Here is a 22,708-nt window from a genome sequence, read left to right on the forward strand (position 1 = left end):
GTTAAATCATAAGACCAGTCACTATACAGAGATGTGCTTCTGAATGTGGACGATGTGTCTTCTGCTGCAGTAATGCAGTTCTGCTTGTGTTGAGTGATGTAAACAACTGATCGATCTAAACTCTTTAATTTTTTATGACACAACAGTTGTGAGTGTTCCCACCTTCTCCTCTTTGTAACTTAACGCGAACTTTCCGTTTTCGAGTTTTGGACATGATTTTGGAGTATATCTTCGCAGTAGCGATTGACCGCAAGGTAAAGCTACCGGAAATGTACAACCCCACATCCGGTCTCAAACCAGGAAGTTAGCATTTTCTCGTGCACAGGGTCTATCGAATATATTTGGGGAAAGGGAAAGTGGAACGAAATTTTAAATACAAAACTGTGTGCTGTGTGTCGTTATTTATTTGTTTTTGAAGAGCAAAATAACTTGAGCCCTGTCAAAGGTCGTTGCCATGGACACGCGGTGGCAAACAGCTGAAAGCCTCGTTTAAACCTTCTTTGCTTGTCTCGTCAGTGTGTTTTCTTCCGTCAAAACCTAACAAGCTCTTCAACTGCAAACAGCAAGAGACTTTATTGAACGTTAAATTTCGTGTCTAGAAAGGATTTCTTTTGTTTAAGGTAAAGAAAAAAGTTAGTTTTTTTACAATGACCCAAAGGTTCAACTACCAAAGAAATCCACTAAACATTGGCGCTCCTCGCTGGGGTGGTCCGCTTTACAATGAGCTCAACGCCCTCCGAAGAGCAAACCAAGACCTCAGCGAGAGCGCATACATGCTGAGGAGACGTCTAAATGGTCTCTTGGAAGAAAGGCAACGCTACATCCACTGGGATCTTTTTGTAAAGTATAAAAACGAAACAGAGCAGAAATACAAGGAACTTGAAGAACGTTACAAACAACTGGAAGCAGAAATGAAAACAGCGGAGGAGCAGAAGCAAGAAATGGAAAATCCAAAAGATGCAAGTGTAAAAGTGAAGCCAGACAAAGAGGCCCAGAGTCAGAAAGGTGTGGAGGAAATGCTGGAACACCAGCAGGAGTGTAAACACATGAAAGAGGAGCCTAAAGATGAGGAGGAACAATTGGAGCAACTTAAGAATAACTACAAAGTACTTCTGCAGAATTATACAAACTTGATGGAGTTGCATGGGCAGAGAAAATGTTGTGAGCAAGAGACAGACACTACAAAAGACCAGAAAAAGCAAGAGAAGCAAGAACAAATGGAAGTCGAAGAGAAAGAGAAGCAAGAAAAGAAGGAAAGAGGTAAATGGAGATTGTTTAGGAAGTTTTTTGCTGAAAGGGGCATTGAGGAGGCTGCTGAACTTCAAGATAGATACGAGACCTTCTGACCTCCTTTCACCACCTTCCTCTGTTACGACCCTCACCTGCAGACCCCATACATCCTTCTCCACACCCTCAACCTTCCTGCTTTCATCTCTTCACCTCCACTCACCCAGCCCCTCTCCTCCACCTGCAGGGAGGTGTCCCGTGTTAATGTAATTAAAAGCATCATATAGAATTCTGCTCAGCATGTCTGTTTCTCTGTGTAAGTTACTTTGGTTGATTAACGTGAGTTTTTAGTTTGTCACATTAAAGAACAAAGTGGGAAAATACATTGTACAGATACACAAACAGTTTGGTTTAACTGTGTTTCTGTGTATAAAATGATCTCATCATGTTAATGTCTATTAATTTAATAACATTATATGTTCTACTTCACTTCCAACTTTACCAAAATATGAAATACTAAAGTTTATTTTCCGCTATTAAATCAAAACAAACGAAATTTTCACCATCAATAAATTTGTCTTATCTCAAATTTGCAGCTTACTAACTCAAACATCTGGGAATGTGTTTGAGATCATAACCTGTTGACTTCTGGGTGTTGTTGTTTTTTTTCTTTTTAAACATAGTATTTGAATGAATACTTAGTGTACACCACCACTTCCTTCGGTGCTCCCTGGGCATACACTGTGCGATTTTTTTTTTTTTTGGCCCATTTTGAGCCGATTTTTCAGTCGTGCGACCGTTTTAGGCTGTTAATCCTCCAATATGCATAGATCAAACATCATTATCACAACAAGAACCACTTGAGAGATCAGCATAGAAAAGCGGGGTAGTAATAAAACGGCACTGTAAATGTCAAAACCCCCAGGCAGAGACTTGAGAGGAATAAAGAGGTCAGGGAGCAATAAAACATTAAAATTCAAATATGATGTCGCCTTTTTTACATTTTGGCGACACCCTGTGGCCTCAGCTTCATTTGCAGAATGCATGGTGTAGCGATGTAGCATGGAAAACGCAAGACACATTACCGGGTATGAATGCCTGGTAAAAACGAAGGCTATTATAATTTTAATAATGAGGTCACGTAAAATTTTCCACTTAACTAACCAAAACAATTTGTTCATATGCTAAATATAAATCATGCTCCTGTTGCTAAACCATTTCTGATACAAAATGTAATCTAAACAATTCATTTTTAAAGCTCTGTGATATAAAACTACTTTTTGGGTGAAATTCCGTGTTTATTTTCAAAATGCCTGATAAAAAAAATAATCCTTCTAGTATTTTACTCAATGTACTAATTTGCTTAAATACTTATAACTAAATTAAACCAAAAAGATGCGAAAAGGTGAACTCGAGAAATGCTCATTTTCTGTTTCTACCACTGGGGGCGCCATCCCATATCATCCGAGCTGTTGGGGCAGGAAACGCATGCTCTCTAACCAATCAGGCGCCTGAGATCTAAGCGCACAGCTTATCGCGAGACCTCGGGTCTTCCTTTTCCCTTTTCGCTCTGAGTCCAAGATGGTAGGTCCTGCTAACAGAATTTCTAAAACACGATAGTCAGATTATCCGCGGTCATCCTCTGAATTAAACCACCTGATGTTTTAGATGAAAACATTTACACGTTATAAACATACTTTATGTCCGAGTCGTGCTAAGATTTCGTGTGATTTGACTTTATAATTCACATTAGCCTATATTCTTGGGAGCCGACACCGGTGGTAGCTTTACGCCTTCAAGTTGAGAATAAGTCAGATTTACAATGGGTTAAAGATGCTATATATTATCACAGGTCACTGTTTATTTTTGTCCCAAATTTAACGTATGTGTCGTAAGATCAGAAGTTTCCTTATTTGACGCTATATGCATGTTTGCTATGCCGTTCAGAGTTAGCGGTTAGCTGCAGAGTGTCAACGTGTGTATCGGCCGCTGTTATGTGGATGAGTATGAGCTATGTAGTGTGTAATATCCCTCTTAAATGTATTCTATTTTGTTTTCGGTGTTATATATTTAATTTTAAAGATAAACAGTTGAGGGTTAGATGTATGAGGTGTTCTTGGTCAAGATTATGTTTTTCTTACCTGATTAATATATGAATCTGCTTCTAATCAATTTTCCAGGGAGTCGACATCAGGCACAACAAGGACCGTAAGGTGCACAGGAAGGAGCCAAAGAGCCAGGATATCTATCTGAGGCTCCTGGTCAAGGTAAGATTAATTTCTAGGTGTGTGAAGTTTGAAATGGTAGCTTGTGCATTTTAACTATTGAACAGTCTGAAACCCGTAATCCTGACATTCCTGGTGTTTTGCCTTTAACAGTTGTACAGGTTCTTGGCCCGCCGCTCCAATGCTCCCTTCAACAGGGTCGTCCTGAGGAGGCTGTTCATGAGCAGAACCAACAGGCCTCCCATTGCTGTCTCCCGCCTGGTAGGTCTTTCTTCCTCTCACTTTGATTTTCACACATGTATCCTCCTGTTTGCTTTTACTATGGTGTCCAGGTTAATTGGTTAGTCTTCAGCATCCCTGGCCTAATGTACCGAACTGTGCAGTGAACCTAAAATAAAGCTGGAAGAGGGCTATCAGGGCTTCTCTAAGGTTTCTTCTTATGAGAGATGCACTAATTGCAGTTTACTGATTCAGATTTCCAATTTTTTGAGTGTATTTCCTTTCTAAGGACTACAATTGACAGCATATACTAACAAAATGAATTCTTTAAGGAAGAAGTTACTCTTATAATAAAAGAGGCTCACTTTACAGTTTCGCCCAAGCTGCAGAAAGTTACAGGATCTCTCGTTTAAACAAATGAAACAATGGATGGAAAGAGGTAGAAAAATTTAATGGAAAATGAGTTGCTGTATGCCTACTGTTACCTGACAGATTTGATCACATCAATCAAAGCAGGTTCAGCAGATTTGTGTAAGAAGACAAATGCCGGATACTGGAATAATAATGTTGCTCATTGCCATAATTTTCCTCTTAACTGCTTTGACCCTTTGCGCATACTGAAGCTGCTGACTGGTGGCTGTCTCTGAGCTTTGGATTGCTTTAGTTCTAGATGCTTTACGTTTGAGTTTCTTTAAAATGTCTGTGTTTAGGTTTTGATTAGATTTGGTTTTCCTGGTATGAACATTCCTGACATAAGTGGACAACTTGTTGTTTTCGCTCAGTGTGAAACCCACACTCGCAGTATGTCCGGTATAGCTGTGAGTGTGTGAGTGCAACTTCTTTTCTGCAGCACCGTGCATGTGTTGCGCATTCATGAAATGGTAAGCTTCGTGGTAATGGTAAATCGGTCATGTAGGAGGCTGGTTGTTGGAACCAGAATGTTGGAAAGTTGGCTGATTGTGCGCCCTGGATCGGTGCATCTCTGCTACTCTTTCAATTTAGTTTTTAATGCGTCTTTAGAGATTCTGTAAAACAAATGACTGGATTTTTATTTTAGTACTCCCTGTTATCAGTTCTATAATCACACATTGATTTGCCTCAATTTCTTCTTCTTTTTTGTTTGTTTATTTTTTTCCCCTAGATCCGTAAGATGAAGCTTCCCGGCCGTGAGAACAAAATCGCTGTCGTCGTGGGAACAGTCACTGATGATGTCAGGATTCAGGATATCCCCAAGCTCAAGGTAGGTCTTACATTTAAGAAAAAACAGTTCAACTTCACTCCCACCCCCACCAGAAAATACATTTACTAACTACTTCTTCAACATTGTAAAGGTGGCTTAAAAAAAAAATCTCAAATCAGACCTCACCTCTTGCTTGCTGTCCCACAGATTTGTGCTCTGAGGGTGACTGATGGTGCCCGCCGTAGGATCCTGAAGGCAGGAGGTCAGGTGATGACCTTCGACCAGCTGGCTTTGGCTTCTCCCAAAGGACAAGGCACGGTGCTGCTGTCAGGTAACTGAACATATTGAGTTGGAAATCCTATTTTTGAAACGAGCTGTTTCCACCAGATGCCCTAGAAACTGGCCAATAAGGAAGATGTACCAGATAACAGCTTAAGTGTGCAGTTTGCTGAAGCTGTAGTGGTTGAGCTTCATTGGCTATTTGGAGGCTAAGAACACACTGCAATAGATGAGGATTGTACATCAAACAACTATGTATTTTTCTGCTTTCAATGGCAGTCAATATCTTACTTCTGCACAAGAGAACACTGTCTTAGCCTATCTGAAACCACATAAGATTTTTTCACCTGACTTTTTTTTGAGGGAATGTTCAGTCATTATTGTCATTAGAGATAACCAAGCATTAAAATATACTCATTTAAATATTGGTACAACCAAAAAATTGGCAAATAACACCAATAATCACATGCAATAAGAACTGATGACTGGGTTGAAGTTCAGTATTTTTCCAGAGCAGATTGCTTGTTTCTAATTTTTTTTTTTTTTTTTAATTGTTTGAGAATGTTAAGTTTTTATTAGTTTCTGTGTTAGCTTTATACTTGATTATTAGGTGGATATTGTATGCTCATGGTACAATATTTAGGATAATCATTAACAGGTTTTAAGTAGTAGAATTGAAACTGGTAGAATCACAGTCTTGAAGACATCCAAAGTCTCGTTAGGCAAGCTGTGATTACACAGTTCACCAAACCAACGAATACTAAAACTAAGGACGTGTCCTCTTGTTATTTTATTACAGTTTTCTAACTTCAAACAATCACGTTAGTTCAGTTCACATGTAAATATTTAGTTTAGCTTAGGTAATTACATACTATAATGTTGCAGCATTGTGTTAAACATTTGTCATCTGCTTTTTTTTCTTCCTCAAATAGCCTCGATAATTACATTAAATAAGTGCAAATATTAGATTTTAGGGTCTGTTACACTCTTAAGGCTTTCACGGTCTTCTTGTTCCTTCAGGTGTTTAGTATATTTGGTAAGGATCTATCAGTGTGATATTTGACTCCTGATTCAAACAGCTTTATCTCGTATTGGCGGATCGATTCATTTGTGATTAATTTGTCACACCTCAGCACTGTTTGGTGCAGGTGGAGATAGCATAGCATGTAGGAAGCAAACAGCAGTTAGGACATCATATTCAGCATCAGCAGACATCTGAGGTCGGAGCATTATAACTTCAAAAAACTTGCAGTGGTGCTTCCCTAATATTTACAAATCTGGTCCGTACTAAAATGTGATTCTTGCACTTAAATGGTAAATGGACTGCATTTGTATAGAAGCTTTACTAGTCCCTAAGGACCCCAAAACGCTTTACACATTCAGTCACCCACCCATTCACACACTGGTGATGGGGCGCATTGACAGAGGCGAGGCTGCTGGACACTGGCGCCACTGGGCCCTCTGACCACCACCAGTAGGCAACGGGTGAAGTGTCTTTCCCAAGGACACAACGACCGAGACTGTCGGATCCAGGGCTCGAACCGGCAACCTTCCGATTACAAGACGAACTGCCAATTCTTGAGCCAGATCGCCCCTCAGCCACGATCGTGATTCTTGCACTTAATTTAATATCTGACATAAGGAAAAGGAAACAAATTATATACTTATTATTATTATTATTATTATTATTATACAAATTATATATATTTTTTAAAAGAATACTTGAACTAAATCCGAGTTGGAGTGATGTTTGATTGGAACTGGGTCCGGGTCTCCCATCAGTTATGACTTGTGTGTGTGTGTGTGTGTGTGTGTGTATATATATTTTAACCTTTAATATCGTCTTTTCCTCCAGGACCTCGTAAAGCCAGAGAGGTTTACAGGCACTTTGGAAAGGCTCCTGGAACCCCTCACAGCCACACCAAGTAAGTGTACATCTGATGTGAAGTTGCTGTTGTAAAAAAACTACTTAGCCTTAGGGCTGTTCGATATAACAATATATATCGGATGACGATATAAAAACATCTATCGTTTCATTTTACGCTGTCATTTGTTTCGTGGTATCGCAAAATAAACTGTTTACTGCAATATTTTTTCATCGTTTTGATGGTCACTGTAGTGGCTATATTAATTTCTTAAAGTTCTCTCTTATATAACCACACTACAGACGGACGAGCGCCTCTTTTTAGTTGTCGTTAGCAACAACGACCATCGCGTATCCGCTTGTTTATTTTCCACATAAACCTTTCACAATAAAGCTCAAGATCCTGTTGAGACTCTTCAAAATAAACTGAATCACGTGAAAGAGTATGCAGTGTTTACGGATGAGAAGCAAAAAATAGCCGTCAGGTGCTAAAAAATAAACCTTAGACTCAAACGTTAGAACAGGCTTTTCCCTGCAGCACGCCGTGTAATAAATACTCACAAAGAAAACGGCGGCCGTTACAACTTATGACTGAAAATGTGTAGTTTCATGCATCGGTTAAAACAATGGATTCCAGGTACATGGCGCCCAGCTGGAAACACTTCACGAGTCGAGCTGCCAGAGATTCACAGAATTTACAGAAAATGTTAAAATTTTGTGATTTATATCGTTATCGGATGATAGATGTTTTATATCAAGATATGAGATTTTGGTCATATCGCACAGCCCTACTTAGCCTTTAACTAAAGCTGGTTATGTGCATGTACTCAGGACTGCGTTGAGAGAATCAGGGAGACCATTGTCCACACTTGCCTTAACTTGCCCTTTCTTGTCTGTAGCACACATAAGGAGATTATAAGCCTCATAGTTCTCTAAGCACTAATCAATGTTTAGTTTTAGCAGGAAGTGACATATTCAGAATGTCTGGACACAGTTTTGTGCTCTTGTGGTTAAGTTTTTGATGGTCATCATACTCACACAGCTGTGAGAAGCGCTTCCAATGCATGTTTGAAAACTGCTCAAGGGATTCTCAGTAGTCCACTGTTGCTTCATGCTTTAAATGCCCAGGAGTCCACAAAGGCCAGAATTAAATGATTTCCTTATTCTGGCATGCTTTTTTTTTTTTTTTTTTTTAAAGGGTTTACATTCAGACTTAGTAAATACACGTCCAGCTGTTTCTTGGGCTCGTCTCCTAGGACGAGATTACAAAAGTGAATTAGAAATCTCTGCCCTATTAAAAGCATGATTGAAGTGGTAACCACTTCAGTCATAATTAGTAAATAAATCTTACAGGTGGTAGACATGGTACATATCTCTTGATTTAATCAGTGTTTGATGTTTTTAAATACAATAGTTTTAAGGTTTGAGGAGTTCAGAGGTGGTGTTGGTTGTCAGTGTAGAACAATGTCTTTCACACATGTTAATAATGATGTTATAAAAAGACTCTTGAGCTAAATCAGAAGACACTTCTAAAGTACTTTACATGTTGATGAAACCTACCTTTAACAAGTAAAGACATGTGAGGCTGATGTAAGGTAATGATGAATTGATGGAAATGTGTTCCCAAACAAAATAAATTCCAGCACTTTGTCCCAAACAAATGAAGCTCTTAGGATGATGTATGATCCATCAACATAGCTGGATTGTGACTCACAGGATGATGTAAAGGCCCAGCCATGAAAGGCTTCATTCAAATACCTGCTTCGGTCTTTCCCCACTGGAAAAATAAGAGATCGATTTTTACCACTGACATTGAGTTCAAGGGACAAATGGAACTTAATCTTATGTGTTAGATATGCTAAATTTAAACCCTTTTGTGTCTTTCTCCAGGCCCTACGTCCGCTCCAAGGGCAGGAAGTTCGAGAGAGCCCGTGGTCGCAGAGCCAGCTGCGGCTACAAGAACTAATGCGTTTTTGTTTTCACTCTGCTACCAATAAAAGGCTGGTTGTACAAAATGTCTTCTGTGTTTTTGTTTGCCTGCTTGCTCTTCGCAAAATACACCCTTCATTGTTAATATGGTGGAGCTCGTGTTAAAGCACCAGCCATGCTGGAAGACAAGAATGGCATGTGGCTAATAAACTGAGGTCCCCACGTAAATGTTACAGGACACGTCTTTTAATTGGCATTTATCAGCCGGCCTGATAACAAGTGAGTTGGCCAGGAAGTGCTGGTCTGTCAATGATTGGAGAATGTCGGTGGGTGGGTGTTCTGTTTTCCTTATCGTCATTGGATTTCCTCTCCGCCGCTCAGAGCTGCTGCTCCTGCGTCTCCACATACTTCCTGCACCGAGCCACAGCATTCAGAGGCTATCTGTCGAAAGAGGGGAGCCAAGATGAGGTAGTTGGGGCTTTTTCTTTTCTTCTTTAAAAACCATGAAATGATATTAAACATGGGTTATACAGATATGCTTCTGGCGACATGCAAAGCTCGAAAACAACTTTTCCTGTTGCTCATTTTGATAGGGTCTTAATAACTGCTAGCTAAAGCCATGTATCCTATTCGCTAATTTAAGTATTTAATTAAACAAAAGGGGCATTTTATTTCGATTTGTCCATAGTGTTCCTCACTAATCTTTAGTGGAGTTATATTTGAATATATTTGTCAGGTTGAACTGGGACTATATGTCAGTTAGAAAGCCCCTAGTTAGCCCCTGTGCAGCGTGTCAGCCGTTTACATTAGCTAATGTTAGTGACGCTCACAACTATTGCTTAGCAGCTCTGTTTACCGTACACAAAGACCCGCTTCCTGCAGTTCATATTTCACCTTCTCATTTCTGGCACTACAAGCTAGAATTATCGGCTCTAGCTCGCCTGTGCTGTAACTGTCAAAATACAGCTAAACATGAACGGGTTAGCAGGCTAACAGCCTGTCAAATCCATGTAGCATTAAAGTTTAACCACATAGACGTAGCTCTTACTACCAGACAAGCTGCTAATAAATGTTTAATAACGCCTTTACTACAAGAGCGACCTCGAATTCAAAAGTGTAACCTTATCGAAAATTGGCTTTGTACTTTGAAGTCACTCAAAGACAACCTCATTGTGTGGGAGACCAAAATTAGTCGGAGCATAGTATTATTATTATTATTATTATTATTATTGGGTGTCCCCGCCCTGCGATTCAAGGACAGGGTAAGGTGCAACAATGGGCATCGGTAGGGTCTTTTTCTGTGTGTGTGCTTTATCAGGACGGGACATCAGCCAAGTATTGATTTTGTCTACACCACAGCTTGCATAATGTTTCCTGACTGCTATAAAAGTTGAAAGATGTGAACAGTTTATTAATTTAGGGTAAACCGAAGTCCCAGGTGAGACTGCAGCAATTGTACTTTATGAGCTAAAGTCTAATGATCTGTCTCCTGCTGACTTGGTAATTTATCATTGCTATAACCTCACGTGTAATGTAATTTGAAAATAATACATGTGTTTCGGTGTATTTTGATTATATATCCAGGGTTTTTCTAGGGTCAACATGAATATTTTATGCAGAAGTCTGTGCGTTTTCCTATTATATGGGGACATGTTGTAAAACAAAGTTATGTTTAAGCTTGACTGAATGAAATCCCACTTTCAAAAATCATACCTCTGTTTGTTTTATTTTGGTAGAAGTTTAAAACCTTTTTGGAGGGAAATAAAAGATTTACCATACAGGGAAAATCCTGATATGGCTCTTTGATAAGAGGTGATACCAGACCTCCTTGTTTGGTACAAATATGAGACTGTACTAATGCTTATTGCAAAGTCTGTAAAATATAATACAATTATTTAGGTTAGGTTATTTAAACCGTGAAAGAGACACTGTGTCCCTAAATCCTGTTACGCAGAAGTTACCCTGAATTAGAAAAAAAACACATGAATTGTCATGCAACCTTTCCTCTACAAAAAATAGTGTCTCAGCAAGCCAGTTGAGGATGTGTGACTCTTGAGTCATTACGTGGTTTATCACAGACGCACCTCAGGTCAAAGGGCATAACAAATCTTATATTGCTTCACCCTGTACCCATAATCAGTTTTCTTATCATCAATGTCCTCCTCTGTACTTGACTGAAGTATTGTTTTTGTGCAGTACAATCAATCTAAAGTTTTATTCATTTCATGTAATTTACTGTTGTGCTTCTTAAATTTTGATTTCTTAAATATTTGCAAAATCATGTCATGGTTATCACCACAGCGTTGTGGTGTGGTCATAGTGCTGAGGCTTGTACTGGCAAGCAAGATTCTGCTCTTACTGAGGTAACATCAGCTATAACACTGGATTATCAGTGTTACAAAGGGTGATTCGCTTTTTACCAGAGTAAATGATCTATTCTGACCCATGGACCTAATGGTACAGCTATTTTGAGGGGGTGAAGTTTTTGTCTGAGAAATTTTGAAAAATGAGAAACAATGGATTCTTAGTGCCATCCATCCATCTACCACTATCATGGTTTGAATGTGTACCAGTCTTACCAGAGTGACACCCCCCCCCCCCCCCCCCCCCCCCCCCCCCCCATTGCCTCCCCTAGTACTTCCAGGAAGACGCCAAGGTATTCACAGTCTTTCTGGGAGATATAATCTCTCCAGCACCTCTTTGGTGTACCCCAGAGCGTCCTCACGATAGGACATGACCAAAACAGTTCACCTTGGAGGCACCCAGGGAGCATCCCACTCCTTTTGATGTGTAGGAGGAATGACTCTACTTTGAGCCCTTCCAAAACGACCAAGCTTCTCACCCTATCTCTAATCTGCTGATTGTGTTGATGATGTCAGTATTTCAGTTCACTACCCAGAGCTTGGGTCCACAGGTGAGGGTAGGAATGTAGATCAACAGGTAAACCATCAAGTTTAGCTCTCTCTTCACCGCAATAAACCGGTTTATCGTCCACATCATTGCTGATGCTGTGCCAATCAGCCTTTCAAACTCGCATCACTCATGAATCAGACCCAGAAATAGTTAAACTCCTTCACTTCGGCCAGCAACTCCTCTCTAACCTTGAGTGGGCAATCACCCCTTTTCTGACTGAGAACCTTGTGTCTTAGGCTACGTTCACACTGCACACTGTCTTAATGCTCAATTCCGATTTTTTGATCAGATCCGATTTTTTTGTCTGCTTGTTCACACTACAAATAAAATGTGACAGCAAAAGCGCTCTAGTGTGAACCCTCAAAGTGGCCCGCATGCACAAAAGAAGACATCACACACAACGCGCTCTGTTTAGACCCAGAGCAAACAGTATTGTTTGACTGATAGCCCTTAATATAAAGACTTGTTTCAGTCTTTACGTTTCCCAATTTTTCTTTAAGTTATAAAGTTATTTTGTTATTTACATATGGCCTAATAATTATCCTTATTGCAGTTTTAGAGAGGAGCTGTGCTTCAAAGGATAGTTGCAGGTTTCTGTCAGAATCTGCAGATTATACAGTACAAATAAAATGTTCACGTTTCTCCAACGTTGTCTTCCCAACAGTTTAGGGTAGGGTCAAAAAAGTCGGATTTGATGCGCTTTTGCTTGCAGTGCGAACATAGCCTTAGATTCGCTAATTCTTATCCCACTTCACACTAAGCTACCAACCACCTCGGTGCTGGAGGCCACTTCCTGGTGAGGCAAAAAAAATAAATAAAAATTGCATGATTCCACAAAAAAGCAAAGAGATTATCCATGGCCTCCAAAACAGAAACCTTCCACAATCTTACTGCACTTAGAAATTCTGTCTACAAAAGCTGCAAATAGAACTGGTGACAAAGGGCAGCCCTGATAGAGTCCAACTTCCACCGGGAGCGGGTCTGACTCTTACTGCTGGCAATGTGAACTAAGCTTTCACTGGCTGTACAGGAACAGGCTTTTTTCTGTTTGCTGCTAGCAAGTTTAAAGTAGTTTTAGTGTTCTGTACGCCTTTAGTAGCATGATCTTAAAACAGGACACCTGTGCCTTGTTCTTACAAACTTTATACAAAGTTTGTGAATAGACAGGAAAACCATATTTTTCTTTATTTTTTACATGTTCTCACACAGTTTAACCTCACTGGCACTGAATTTAAAATGTTTTACATACACGTATGTCAGATCCTCCTGTGTCTTAATGACACATCAAGCGAACGCACTTGCAGGTAGTTTGGAAAACACTGGGTTAAGTTATTGAGCTGATCAGTGCATGTTAGAGTAACTGAAACCAGATAAGGAAAAAATATTCAGGGTATGCTGAACTTGCTTCTTAGTCAGGCCCCTGCTTTTGTTTCTTTTTCCTACTGTTGTTTTTTTCCACTAACTGCTGTTCTCCTTTGTCCTCAAACAGGAACAGAGATATTTGGGAGGGAACGTGAGGCTTGACTCAAGGACTTTAAGATGACATAAATTAAGGACCCAACTGGAACTGTCTCCTTGTTTGTCTTTTGTTTTGTTTCTGTTTTTGTTTTTGATTTCTGTTGTCATTTTTGTTTTTTCACCTGTCTTTGTGTTGCTCCTCCTCTTGGGGGGTAGTACTTGATTGAGTGAATGTTATCACACTACTGTCTGGAGAACTGGCTTAGTCACTCCTTTTGTCTGCCTCCTTTATGTCACTTAGAACAAGATAGCAATAGAAGTGTCAAAGGTCTTGAAAAGTCTGCACTAATCTATCTTTGTGGCATTAATTACTTTTTGGGCAACACTTAAAATGCAACTTACTTTACAAAAATCTTGTGCATTAATTTAATTTAATTGTTGTAACCTCCTTGTCTAAACAAGGTGTGTTTGTGTTTTGTCTTGATCATACTTAATGATCATTTTTAATGCAACTAAGAGTTTCATTTTTGTCCATATGTGTAATTATTTAAGGCGAATTGTCATTGTTAAGTAGCTGCTGAGCTGCCCTGTATTGCTATCACAATAGGCAGCTTTTACATTGTAATGTAAACTTATTTTTATACTTTGTGAAGAACACTTTTTTTTTTTTGCTTAAATGACTGATTCTACATTTTATAAAAATCCTGTTTGTTGTGACTATGTTGATGTATTTTCTGTCCACTTTCCAATTCGGAGCCAACTGTATGAGCTGACAGCTCCACAGATCACACCTTGATGGGAGGTTTCTAACTGTGACACAAAGACTGGTCTTAAGCAGTTCCCATCTTCACTGGATCAATAAAAAATACTCTAATTTGAAGAAGGATTAAACTGGGAAACGTTATTTGTATTCTTTTCAAATGAAGACATATATCTGAACTGGAACGACAGGAAGATCATTTTTTGTGACTTTTACCCCTTAAACTGAAGCACTGACAAAAAGAATGATTTCGAAGAGATTTTAAGGAGAAAGTTCTCGACAGACATAGTCTTTCAATTTGTGCTGCAAAACATGAACAGCTGGTAGATTGCCCAGCTCTTCAAGCATCTGAGTTCAGAAGCCCTTGTTTTTTTTTTAGACTGATTAACTTTGAGCAAAGAAAATGCGATCCCCAGAACCTTCCTCACCTTCTCCAGCAGAAGCTCTCCTTCATGGTCAGTTTGCCAGCTGGGGAACAAACAGCAACAATAACAGTAGTCCCAACAGCCCCGGTGGTTCAGGAGGGCTGTCCCCAGCTGCTCCTCCAACTCCAGCTCCGGCATCCAACTACGCCCTGACCCTCACCCACACCCACATACATATACAACGCCTGTCCCCCCGGCCTGGAAAAGAAGCTCGTCTCCTGCTACCCTTATTAGAGTTGGTGGGGTGCAGCTGCCCCCGGTCCCCTGCTCCCCCTCTGCTGGTGCTGTACTGGTACCCACCAGGAAAACGAAGGAAAGGAGTGTCCCGGCGCAGGCAGGTGAGGGCCTATCTGGCAGAAAGCAGAGCTGAAGCTGAGAGGTGGTCTGCTGCTGTACAGTGTCTACTTAGAGGTGTGATGGTCACTGCTAACACAGGTGAGTGTATGTTTTACCTGTGGTTTGTTTGTGCAGCTTGGATCTTGTTTCTAAATGAACATACAAAAGACTGTAGCAGTAGCTACACATTTTGCGTATTTATATACTGTAGAGTGTGATTTTTTTGTTTTTGTTTTATTGCATGAATTTTATTATGTTGTCTTAAATGTAAGTATGTCATAATGATAAACTTTTATTATAAATGACCATGGGCAGTAGAAGCAAAGCTTTTGAACATTTTCCAGGAGTAATTCAGACAGTTTTTATTTTATTTTATTTTATCACAATTTAATAATAATAATTTAATAATAAAAAAAAGCAAATTAGTGAACAATAAGGCAAAAAATTCATTAAGGCAAAATTCAGTTTTCCGATGTCTTATATACAACTACATCTGCTCTATTATATTATATAAGACTAGGCTGAAATCGATTTGATAGTGGCAGCAACTGTAAACCACAGTTCGCCCTGATCGTTGGTACTGTACACTGAGCTGATGGCCTAATTAAAAGAGTAACACTAATAGCTTATCACAGTGTTTATGGAGCTTTAGGCTTTGTATTTGTCTCCTTGATAAAGTCTTGAATTTCAGATGCTTACAGTAGAAAACCTACACAATGTAACATCAATCCACTTTGCTCCATGCCCTCTTTGTAAACTTCTACTAAGCCTAGCGTAATGTCACAGGGAACCAAGACTTTAATGTATTACATTTCCTCACTGAGGGCACAAATGGTAACAAGACTAGTTTAACATTTTGGGGCATTATATAAAAGACAAATGAGGATTAACACTAATGCACCCTAAGAGGCTGTGAGATTTAGCATCGAGAGCTTTTGGATTTTGTGTGTTTCACATAACAGGATCATTTTCTTTATTTTTTTTGTGGGGTTTTTTCCATCTAAACCTATACGTCCTTCCTCTTATCTTTCCTGCACATGTGGTCTGTATCTTTCAGTGTCTAATGCAGAGACAGAGGGCGGGGAGTCACCATCCTCAGTTATCTGACAGCTCAGCATGAACTTTGTGTTTGTGTTTACTTTTTTTGTCTCCATTGTCTGTGTGGCACAGAGTTAATCGGCATCTCCCATCTTCTGTTTTTCTTTTCCTCGTCTGTAGGCTCACTCTTTAATCCTTAAGTCTCTTAAATCTCCTCGTCTTCTGAGATCTTTAGTGCATACCCTTCACTCGCAGTGATGCAGCTGTCATTCTTTTTTTAATTTCTGCTTGTGTAACATTCATAATCACACTTCTGAATCACTCAGTGGCCCAATACTGAGAATGTTTATGCTGATGGGCATTATAGGTGTGGTCAGATGGGTTTTCCGCACAATAGCGTGAAGTGTGGTTTATTGCATAATCAAGGATTATGTGACAGCACAGCCACATAATATCCTCTCATGCACCAGTGGTTTCATCTATAACATACTACAGTTTATATTGAATTTTATCCTTAGATATTTACTTTCCCCACAGGTTTTATAGAACAGGACTAGAGTAATTTCATTGCCTTCGTATGCCACTGTTTAGTTTTGACCAACTATAATACCTATAATTTGAAGTCTAAATGTGCCCTTTATCATATATCTGACTTTAAATGATTGACAAACTCACTCTTGAAGGACAGTGTGATATGTATTCTGTCAGGAGAACTTTAGGAGGCTTCAAATGGATAAATGCATTCAAAGTCCAAGGTTGGGCAACACTGTAATACCAGCTTAGCTTATGTCCCAGTTGGCTGGTTTTGAAAATGTTCTGAACCACTTTCTTTGTCCTGGACCAGAGCTGTGCAGGTTTTAATTAATCCATCCTGTTCTGTCTTTCTTGTGAAGAATTTTCAAGAAGTCTGCTACCTCGTCCCAGGCGACTACTGTTATTGGTCAATCCCTTCAGTGGAAGAGGCCAGGCAATGCAGTGGTGTCAGACCCACATCCTGCCAATGATTAGAGAGTCCAACATCAGCTACAACCTTATACAGACAGGTAACACCCTGAGGTCTAAAACATCCCAATGAGTCAGAATGTATGCATTTATATGGCAGGCATTAACGTAATTACCCTCCCTCAGAACGCCAGAACCATGCCAGAGAGCTCATCAGAGAGATATCACTCCCAGAGTGGGATGGCATCATCATTGTTTCTGGGGATGGTCTACTGCATGAGGTAAGGTGTTTTTGGCCTGAGAGGACAACCAGGCTGAAATTGTGGCATGTAAATGTATGTCTATGTCTAACACTGTGATTATTTAAATCTTCTGTCTTGTTTTCCTGCAGGTAATTAATGGGCTGATGGAGCGCTCAGACTGGGAACAAGCAATAAAAACACCTGTCGGGATTCTACCCTGCGGCTCTGGGAATGCACTGGCTGGCTCCATCAATCACCACGCAGGGTGAGCACATCTGTTTAGGTTGAAGCTTTTCTTCCAGCTACCTGTACAGTGTGGAATTAGGTGGAACATTAAGTCTTCATATCTCACTCAGTGTTTGCATAGTGGATGATTTAAAATAATGCTGACAGTCTAGATTGTGTTTGCTGATAACGGGTGCAGTCAAGTTAATTCTTTAAACTTTATGACCTCTGAATGAGCCAATCATATTACAGATTGCATATGCAGACTCTTTCACAGCAAAACTTAACCAGTTTAATATTTTTGACAGAGAGTAACAGAAACAAGCTGTGATACCCTGAAAGAATTATCTGTTTTCTGATACGTTTCTGGAGAAACTTAAAAAAGTGCACTTTCTGTAAACCCTCAGCCAGCTATCTCATCCTGTGAGATAGCTGGCTGGTCAAAACAACTTTTAGCCAATGAAATGGCTCATTTTTAATCTACATTTTGATACCAGGTTCATTTTCTAGCCATGAATCCTTCTGTCTAGAAATAATTTTCTATGATTTAAACCTCCTTGGATCTGCATCACAGAGGGTCTCAGAGTCAATGGATGCTCTCTTTGCTAGTGCTGAATTTTCTTATTATATTCATACATTCATATGATGGCATGTCTCTTTTGCTTTACTGAACTTCCGAGAAGAATATCCAGTTGTCGTGACATTTATGTTCAATGTAACGTCCTTATCTGCTGGCTTGTACAGGGAGGTTTAGATGATCCTGAGACCCTCTGATGTAGTCAGATGATTTTAGTTTATTTTTATGAAAACTGACCTTACAAAAAAGCCCATGGATACCCAGATTATTCTGTTAAAATAAACTACATAAAAAACAATGTTTTTTTCCTAAACAAAAGACCGTAGAATTATGTATATTTGTTTTGTTTAATCTAGTCTTTGAATAGCTGTTGTACAGATCTGTCTTTATTTTTACTTTTTTTAAAATTTCCTCAGGTATGACATGTGCCTTCGAGAGCCCCTCCTTTTGAACTGCTGCTTTTTGCTCTGTCGAGGCGGAGTCCGACCCATGGACCTGGTCTCTGTGACAACAAGCCCCGCCCCTTCCAACAGCAACCGTGCTGCAGGACCCAGGAGACTGTTTTCCTTTCTTTCTGTTGCCTGGGGCTTTGTGTCCGATGTGGACATTGAGAGTGAGAGGTGGGTGTTTCAAGTTTTCAGAATCTTAATCTAATGTTGTTTTCTTCATAAAAGCCTGGCTTTTAATTTATTCTGGATTATGTGACGTCAATTTCAAAATGTAGCTTCACTTGCAGTCTTGTCTTCTTCCAGGTATCGTGGTCTTGGCTCAGCTCGCTTCACCCTGGGCACATTAGTGCGCATAGCTTCTCTACGATCCTACAAGGGTCGTCTCTCCTTCCTACCACCCTCTGTTGTCACCACATCACCAGATGCCACACCTCCACCAAGGAGACCGCTCTCCCGCAGTATCACAGAAGGCCTGGAGGGCTTCTGCCGCACGCCTATCCATCGCACCTGCTCTGACATGGGCATCAGTGAACAGAGGAGCTTGCGCAGGGGTGAGGGAGAGAGGGAAAAAGAAGAGAGGCAAAAGGAAAGGGAGAGAAGAAGGGAGAGGGCCAGGGGAGGAGGAACTGGTGTGGTGAGGGCAAGCAGTCTGGCAGAAGACAGAGAGAGGGAGGGACAGATGGAGATGGAAGCAGAGGAGGAGAGGTCAGGGACTTGTTCAGAGAGATCAGGGACAAGTTCAGAATCAAATGAAAGGGATGAATGCAGTATGGGAAGGGAAGAAAGGCTGGAGAGGATCAAGGATGAAAGGGAAGATGATGGAACAGCAGAGCAATACTCAGAGGAGATTGAGGAAGACGATAGAGGTAAGGACGGGGAAGGGAGCAGTGGTTCTGTAGAAGGAGAGGGAGTGTTGCATGCGAGAGAGCTGGGTGAGAGCTATGGGGTTGTCATGGGGCGAGAGGCAGATGAAGAGCCAGAGGATGGCGTCACCCACCAGGATTGCCTTCATGAGACCAGGCAGGCAGTGAGAAAGAATTCAGCCCCTTCAAGCCAGATAGCCGAAGCTCTCTGCAACCAGCCTCTCAGTCAGGAGGCTGATGCAGATTCAGGCACTTCAAATGGCGTCGATGATATGGATCTGAATGGATCTTACTACCGGAAAGATTCATACACACTGGATGTCGCTCGTGAGCGAGCTTTGACGATCTCCTCTCCCTTTCGTCATTCTCCCTTCTCTTACAAGGCCAAAACCCTGGACAAAAACCAAAACGCCTCCCGGCCAAGGCCCCTCTCCCTCCTTCAGCACTCCCAGACAAATTCCCTCCCACCTAAACTCAACTCTCTCTCCCTGTCTCTTTCTCCCACACCCCCCTCGTCTCCTTCTTGTGCCTCCCCACACTCATCATCCTACCTCGCTCCTCGTCCTAACACCCCAAATTCCACATCACCCTCGCCCTCTTTACGCACGCCATCCTCTTCTTTTAACTTTGACATTGCTGAACCAGCAGGACCCTTCAAGAACCGTCCATCATTCTCGCTGCCTTTAAATCTAGCAAGGGATGAATTGTTACCCCCTCTTGACCAGCCCCTTCCCACTCGAGACTGGATCACCATTGAAGGGGACTTTGTCCTGGTCCTGGCCCTTTATCAGACCCACCTTGGGGCTGACCTTTTTGCTGCACCCCAGGCCAGGTTTGACGATGGGCTGATCCATCTGACTTTTGTGCGAGCAGGGATCTCTAGAGCAACTCTACTGAGACTTTTCTTTGCCATGGAAAGAGGAACCCACCACTCTGTCAGCTCTCCCTATGTGAGCCACGTTACCTGTAAAGCATTCAGGCTGCAGCCTCTGTCGGCACGAGGAACACTCACTGTGGACGGAGAGCTTGTGCCCTACGGGCCGCTTCAAGCACAGGTCAGAAAGAAAAACAAGATTTAGCATAAATAATACTTGTTGAGTAAAACCACAGTGATAAATTCCTAGGTCTTTTCATTTGTCTCAGTCTGAATTTAGTTTGTAATAACTACATGTTCTGTACTTTTAAAGCTTTTAATTAATCATCTGATTATTCATTCACATTGCCAACAGCAACTTACGTACTGTATGTTTCTACTCTCAACACTTAAGTACTGTGTGTTCTGTGCTGCTTTTTTTTGCTAACACTTGTGATTAGTAATATTCATTTTCCTGATCTCTTAATGTTTTATAGATCCATCCTTCCATGGCCCGTCTCATTGTTGGAGACTCTGGAGAGAGGATTACCAGATTCTAATCAGGGATTGGTTGATTTGATTGACATATCAGCACTCTACTGAATTATATAATCTCTGTTGCCATCCATAGTCTGAGAGGACAGGAGTAGCTGAGAGACTTCAAATAGCCCGAATTGCAGAAACTGCTTTTCTACGGATTAATGAAAGGGATAACCAACCAAGCCACGCATCACTGAAGCATCTCTGCAGGGATTAATAGTGAATTTGAAAATGGATGAAAAATGCACCTCATTACATAGCTGTTGGATTACGCACAGTGTACCCTGAGAAGCATGAAAACAGCACGGCCTGGGATGATGAGAGGGAAAAACAATTGAATGTTTATGGGTTTTTGTGCAGATAGTGCATGTGTTGGATGTATACATAACAGTATGCATGCAAAGAAGCACTACCTGTTTTATTTTTGTTTTTGTTTTTGCCTTACGCTGAGATGAAGAGAAATCAGATTAAATTCAAAGAATATCATTTGTACACATGAAAAGCTATAAAAATGTATTGAGATTCTCTTAGGCCAAGAGCCAGTGAAATTATTGCCACGTCTCTATCATCAAACAGCCTCATCTTACATCAACATCCAGATGTTTGAGTATAAAAACTTTAGTCCCTGAAAGGAATGCCTTATCTGATACTGTACAGTACAGCTGTACTTTTATCCTTTCCTTCTTATGTATGAAACTTTAATCTTCTTGATTTCCGTTCACCTATCAAAGTCCTTTGACTACATTTAAAAAACATAAAGTCTGAGCGCATGTGACTCGGCCACTTTTGTGTATCAGTGGAGAAAAAAAGTGACTACAAGTAATCATTTTTCTCATGCAAGTAAATCCACATAGAGCAGCAGGATCAAGCTTTTCAGGGTCACCACATTAGTAGGAGCAGTGGATCCGTTAAAGGGTATCCATCACCAACGTTTGCATAATCTGCCTTTTTTTCTTAACCAGTGGAGGCAAAGTGATAGTGATGTTTAACAGACGTTGCATGCCTCAGTTAAGAAGTAAATTTCACATGTATTCTTCCCAAACACACTGAAGATCACAACACTAGAACAATTCAAACTATAGGGTAACACTATTCTGTCTGATGCAGTGTTTTGTTTCAGAAAGTAGATCCACTAGCATTAGCGTCACCTGACATGAATTAACTGTTGCACTTTGAAGACTCTTAGCTTTTGAGGATGTGACTGACCGTTAACAAAGTCATGTTGAAACTCTAAAATCCTGCTGTAGAGTCAGCACTAATCCCCAGCGTTGTCAGATCAGGTGGTAAATCAGATAGAAGAACAGCTTGCACTTTGAGAAATTTGCCAGCAGCAGAGGCAGTTTGTTCAAGTAGGCAACAGACTGATGTTTAAAACTGAAATATATATTTTGAGACTACAAGTATTTCCAAATGTTGATGAGTTGAATCAAACTACAGAGGTTGAAGCCCTTTGAGGATTTTTTTTATTTTTTATTCAAATCTGCTGATACTTGGACGAAGAATAAATCATTAGCATGTGCAGTTCAATAATCAGGAAGTTTGTGTGCCAACTGCTTGGTTCATCATCAACTTACTGTATGTCTCGGTCATACCTGGACAAATCAATGCCTTTGTATAATAAGCCTGTAAATTCTGGCTGTTGATCATGAACTGTTTAAACCTGACTGCAGAAAATGGAGTAAAACTCTTTTGCTTACCAGGATGTTATTTTTTTGCTTTTGTTTTTATTTTGTGTTCCTTTGAGCGCACAATGCAGCTATTCTACCACGGCTTCACTGTGCTTACACAGCTACAGAATGTGAGTACAACATTTTGGGTCTAGGCTTGTAATATTACCAAATAGATGAGTCTCTATACACTTTGAATGGAGTTTTTGCCAAAATGTTTACCCTTGATGTTTAAGAGACTAGTTATGACCATTTACCTTCCTAAACATTTTGTTGTCTATGGCCATAGCTGGGACCATGGTGTTAAAGACCAATTCCTATATGACCATGATGGGGTATTATCCTTCAGTTGCTAATGCCATAAAGATGTCTGTAGTGGGCTGCCTGTAATGAAATTGTAATTACTACTAAAACAATGAAAATATATACATTGTACAGTTAATAGTTATATATGGTTTTCAATAAATGTAACTTCATATGTTTGTTTGGAGCAAATT

The 22,708-nt window shown here is 40.3% G+C and overlaps 2 protein-coding genes across 2 annotated transcripts; both read left to right on the forward strand.

Annotated features, from left to right (window-relative positions):
- The first annotated feature begins 2,739 nt into the window (after window positions 1–2,739).
- Window positions 2,740–9,009, forward strand: rpl18 (ribosomal protein L18). Its single transcript, XM_026183561.1, has 7 exons — window positions 2,740–2,811; window positions 3,408–3,494; window positions 3,606–3,713; window positions 4,813–4,911; window positions 5,059–5,182; window positions 6,986–7,055; window positions 8,885–9,009. Exons 1-7 carry the CDS (start codon window positions 2,809–2,811, stop codon window positions 8,958–8,960), a joined length of 567 nt encoding a protein of 188 aa, XP_026039346.1. The 5' UTR covers window positions 2,740–2,808; the 3' UTR covers window positions 8,961–9,009.
- Window positions 9,010–9,075: 66 nt separating this feature from the next.
- sphk2 (sphingosine kinase 2) lies at window positions 9,076–22,694 on the forward strand. The gene is made up of 8 exons (XM_026183559.1): window positions 9,076–9,391; window positions 13,326–14,914; window positions 16,747–16,896; window positions 16,982–17,076; window positions 17,187–17,302; window positions 18,256–18,459; window positions 18,592–20,206; window positions 20,502–22,694. Exons 2-8 carry the CDS (start codon window positions 14,458–14,460, stop codon window positions 20,562–20,564), a joined length of 2,700 nt encoding a protein of 899 aa, XP_026039344.1. The 5' UTR covers window positions 9,076–9,391; window positions 13,326–14,457; the 3' UTR covers window positions 20,565–22,694.
- The last annotated feature ends 14 nt before the right edge of the window (window positions 22,695–22,708 follow it).

This window comes from Astatotilapia calliptera, chromosome 11, assembly GCF_900246225.1.
Source record: "Astatotilapia calliptera chromosome 11, fAstCal1.2, whole genome shotgun sequence".
Classification (NCBI taxonomy): domain Eukaryota; kingdom Metazoa; phylum Chordata; class Actinopteri; order Cichliformes; family Cichlidae; genus Astatotilapia; species Astatotilapia calliptera.

Excerpts from the sequence above, each read along its gene's own strand:
- rpl18 (XM_026183561.1), top strand. Across the intron at positions 5,183-6,985 it reads AGGCACGGTGCTGCTGTCAG|GACCTCGTAAAGCCAGAGAG; the intron begins GTAACTGAACAT and ends CTTTTCCTCCAG. Across the intron at positions 7,056-8,884 it reads ACCCCTCACAGCCACACCAA|GCCCTACGTCCGCTCCAAGG; the intron begins GTAAGTGTACAT and ends GTCTTTCTCCAG.
- sphk2 (XM_026183559.1), top strand. The coding sequence starts at position 14,458 with ATGCGATCCCCAGAACCTTCCTCACCTTCTCCAGCAGAAGCTCTCCTT. Across the intron at positions 18,460-18,591 it reads GTGGACATTGAGAGTGAGAG|GTATCGTGGTCTTGGCTCAG; the intron begins GTGGGTGTTTCA and ends GTCTTCTTCCAG. Across the intron at positions 20,207-20,501 it reads ACGGGCCGCTTCAAGCACAG|ATCCATCCTTCCATGGCCCG; the intron begins GTCAGAAAGAAA and ends AATGTTTTATAG.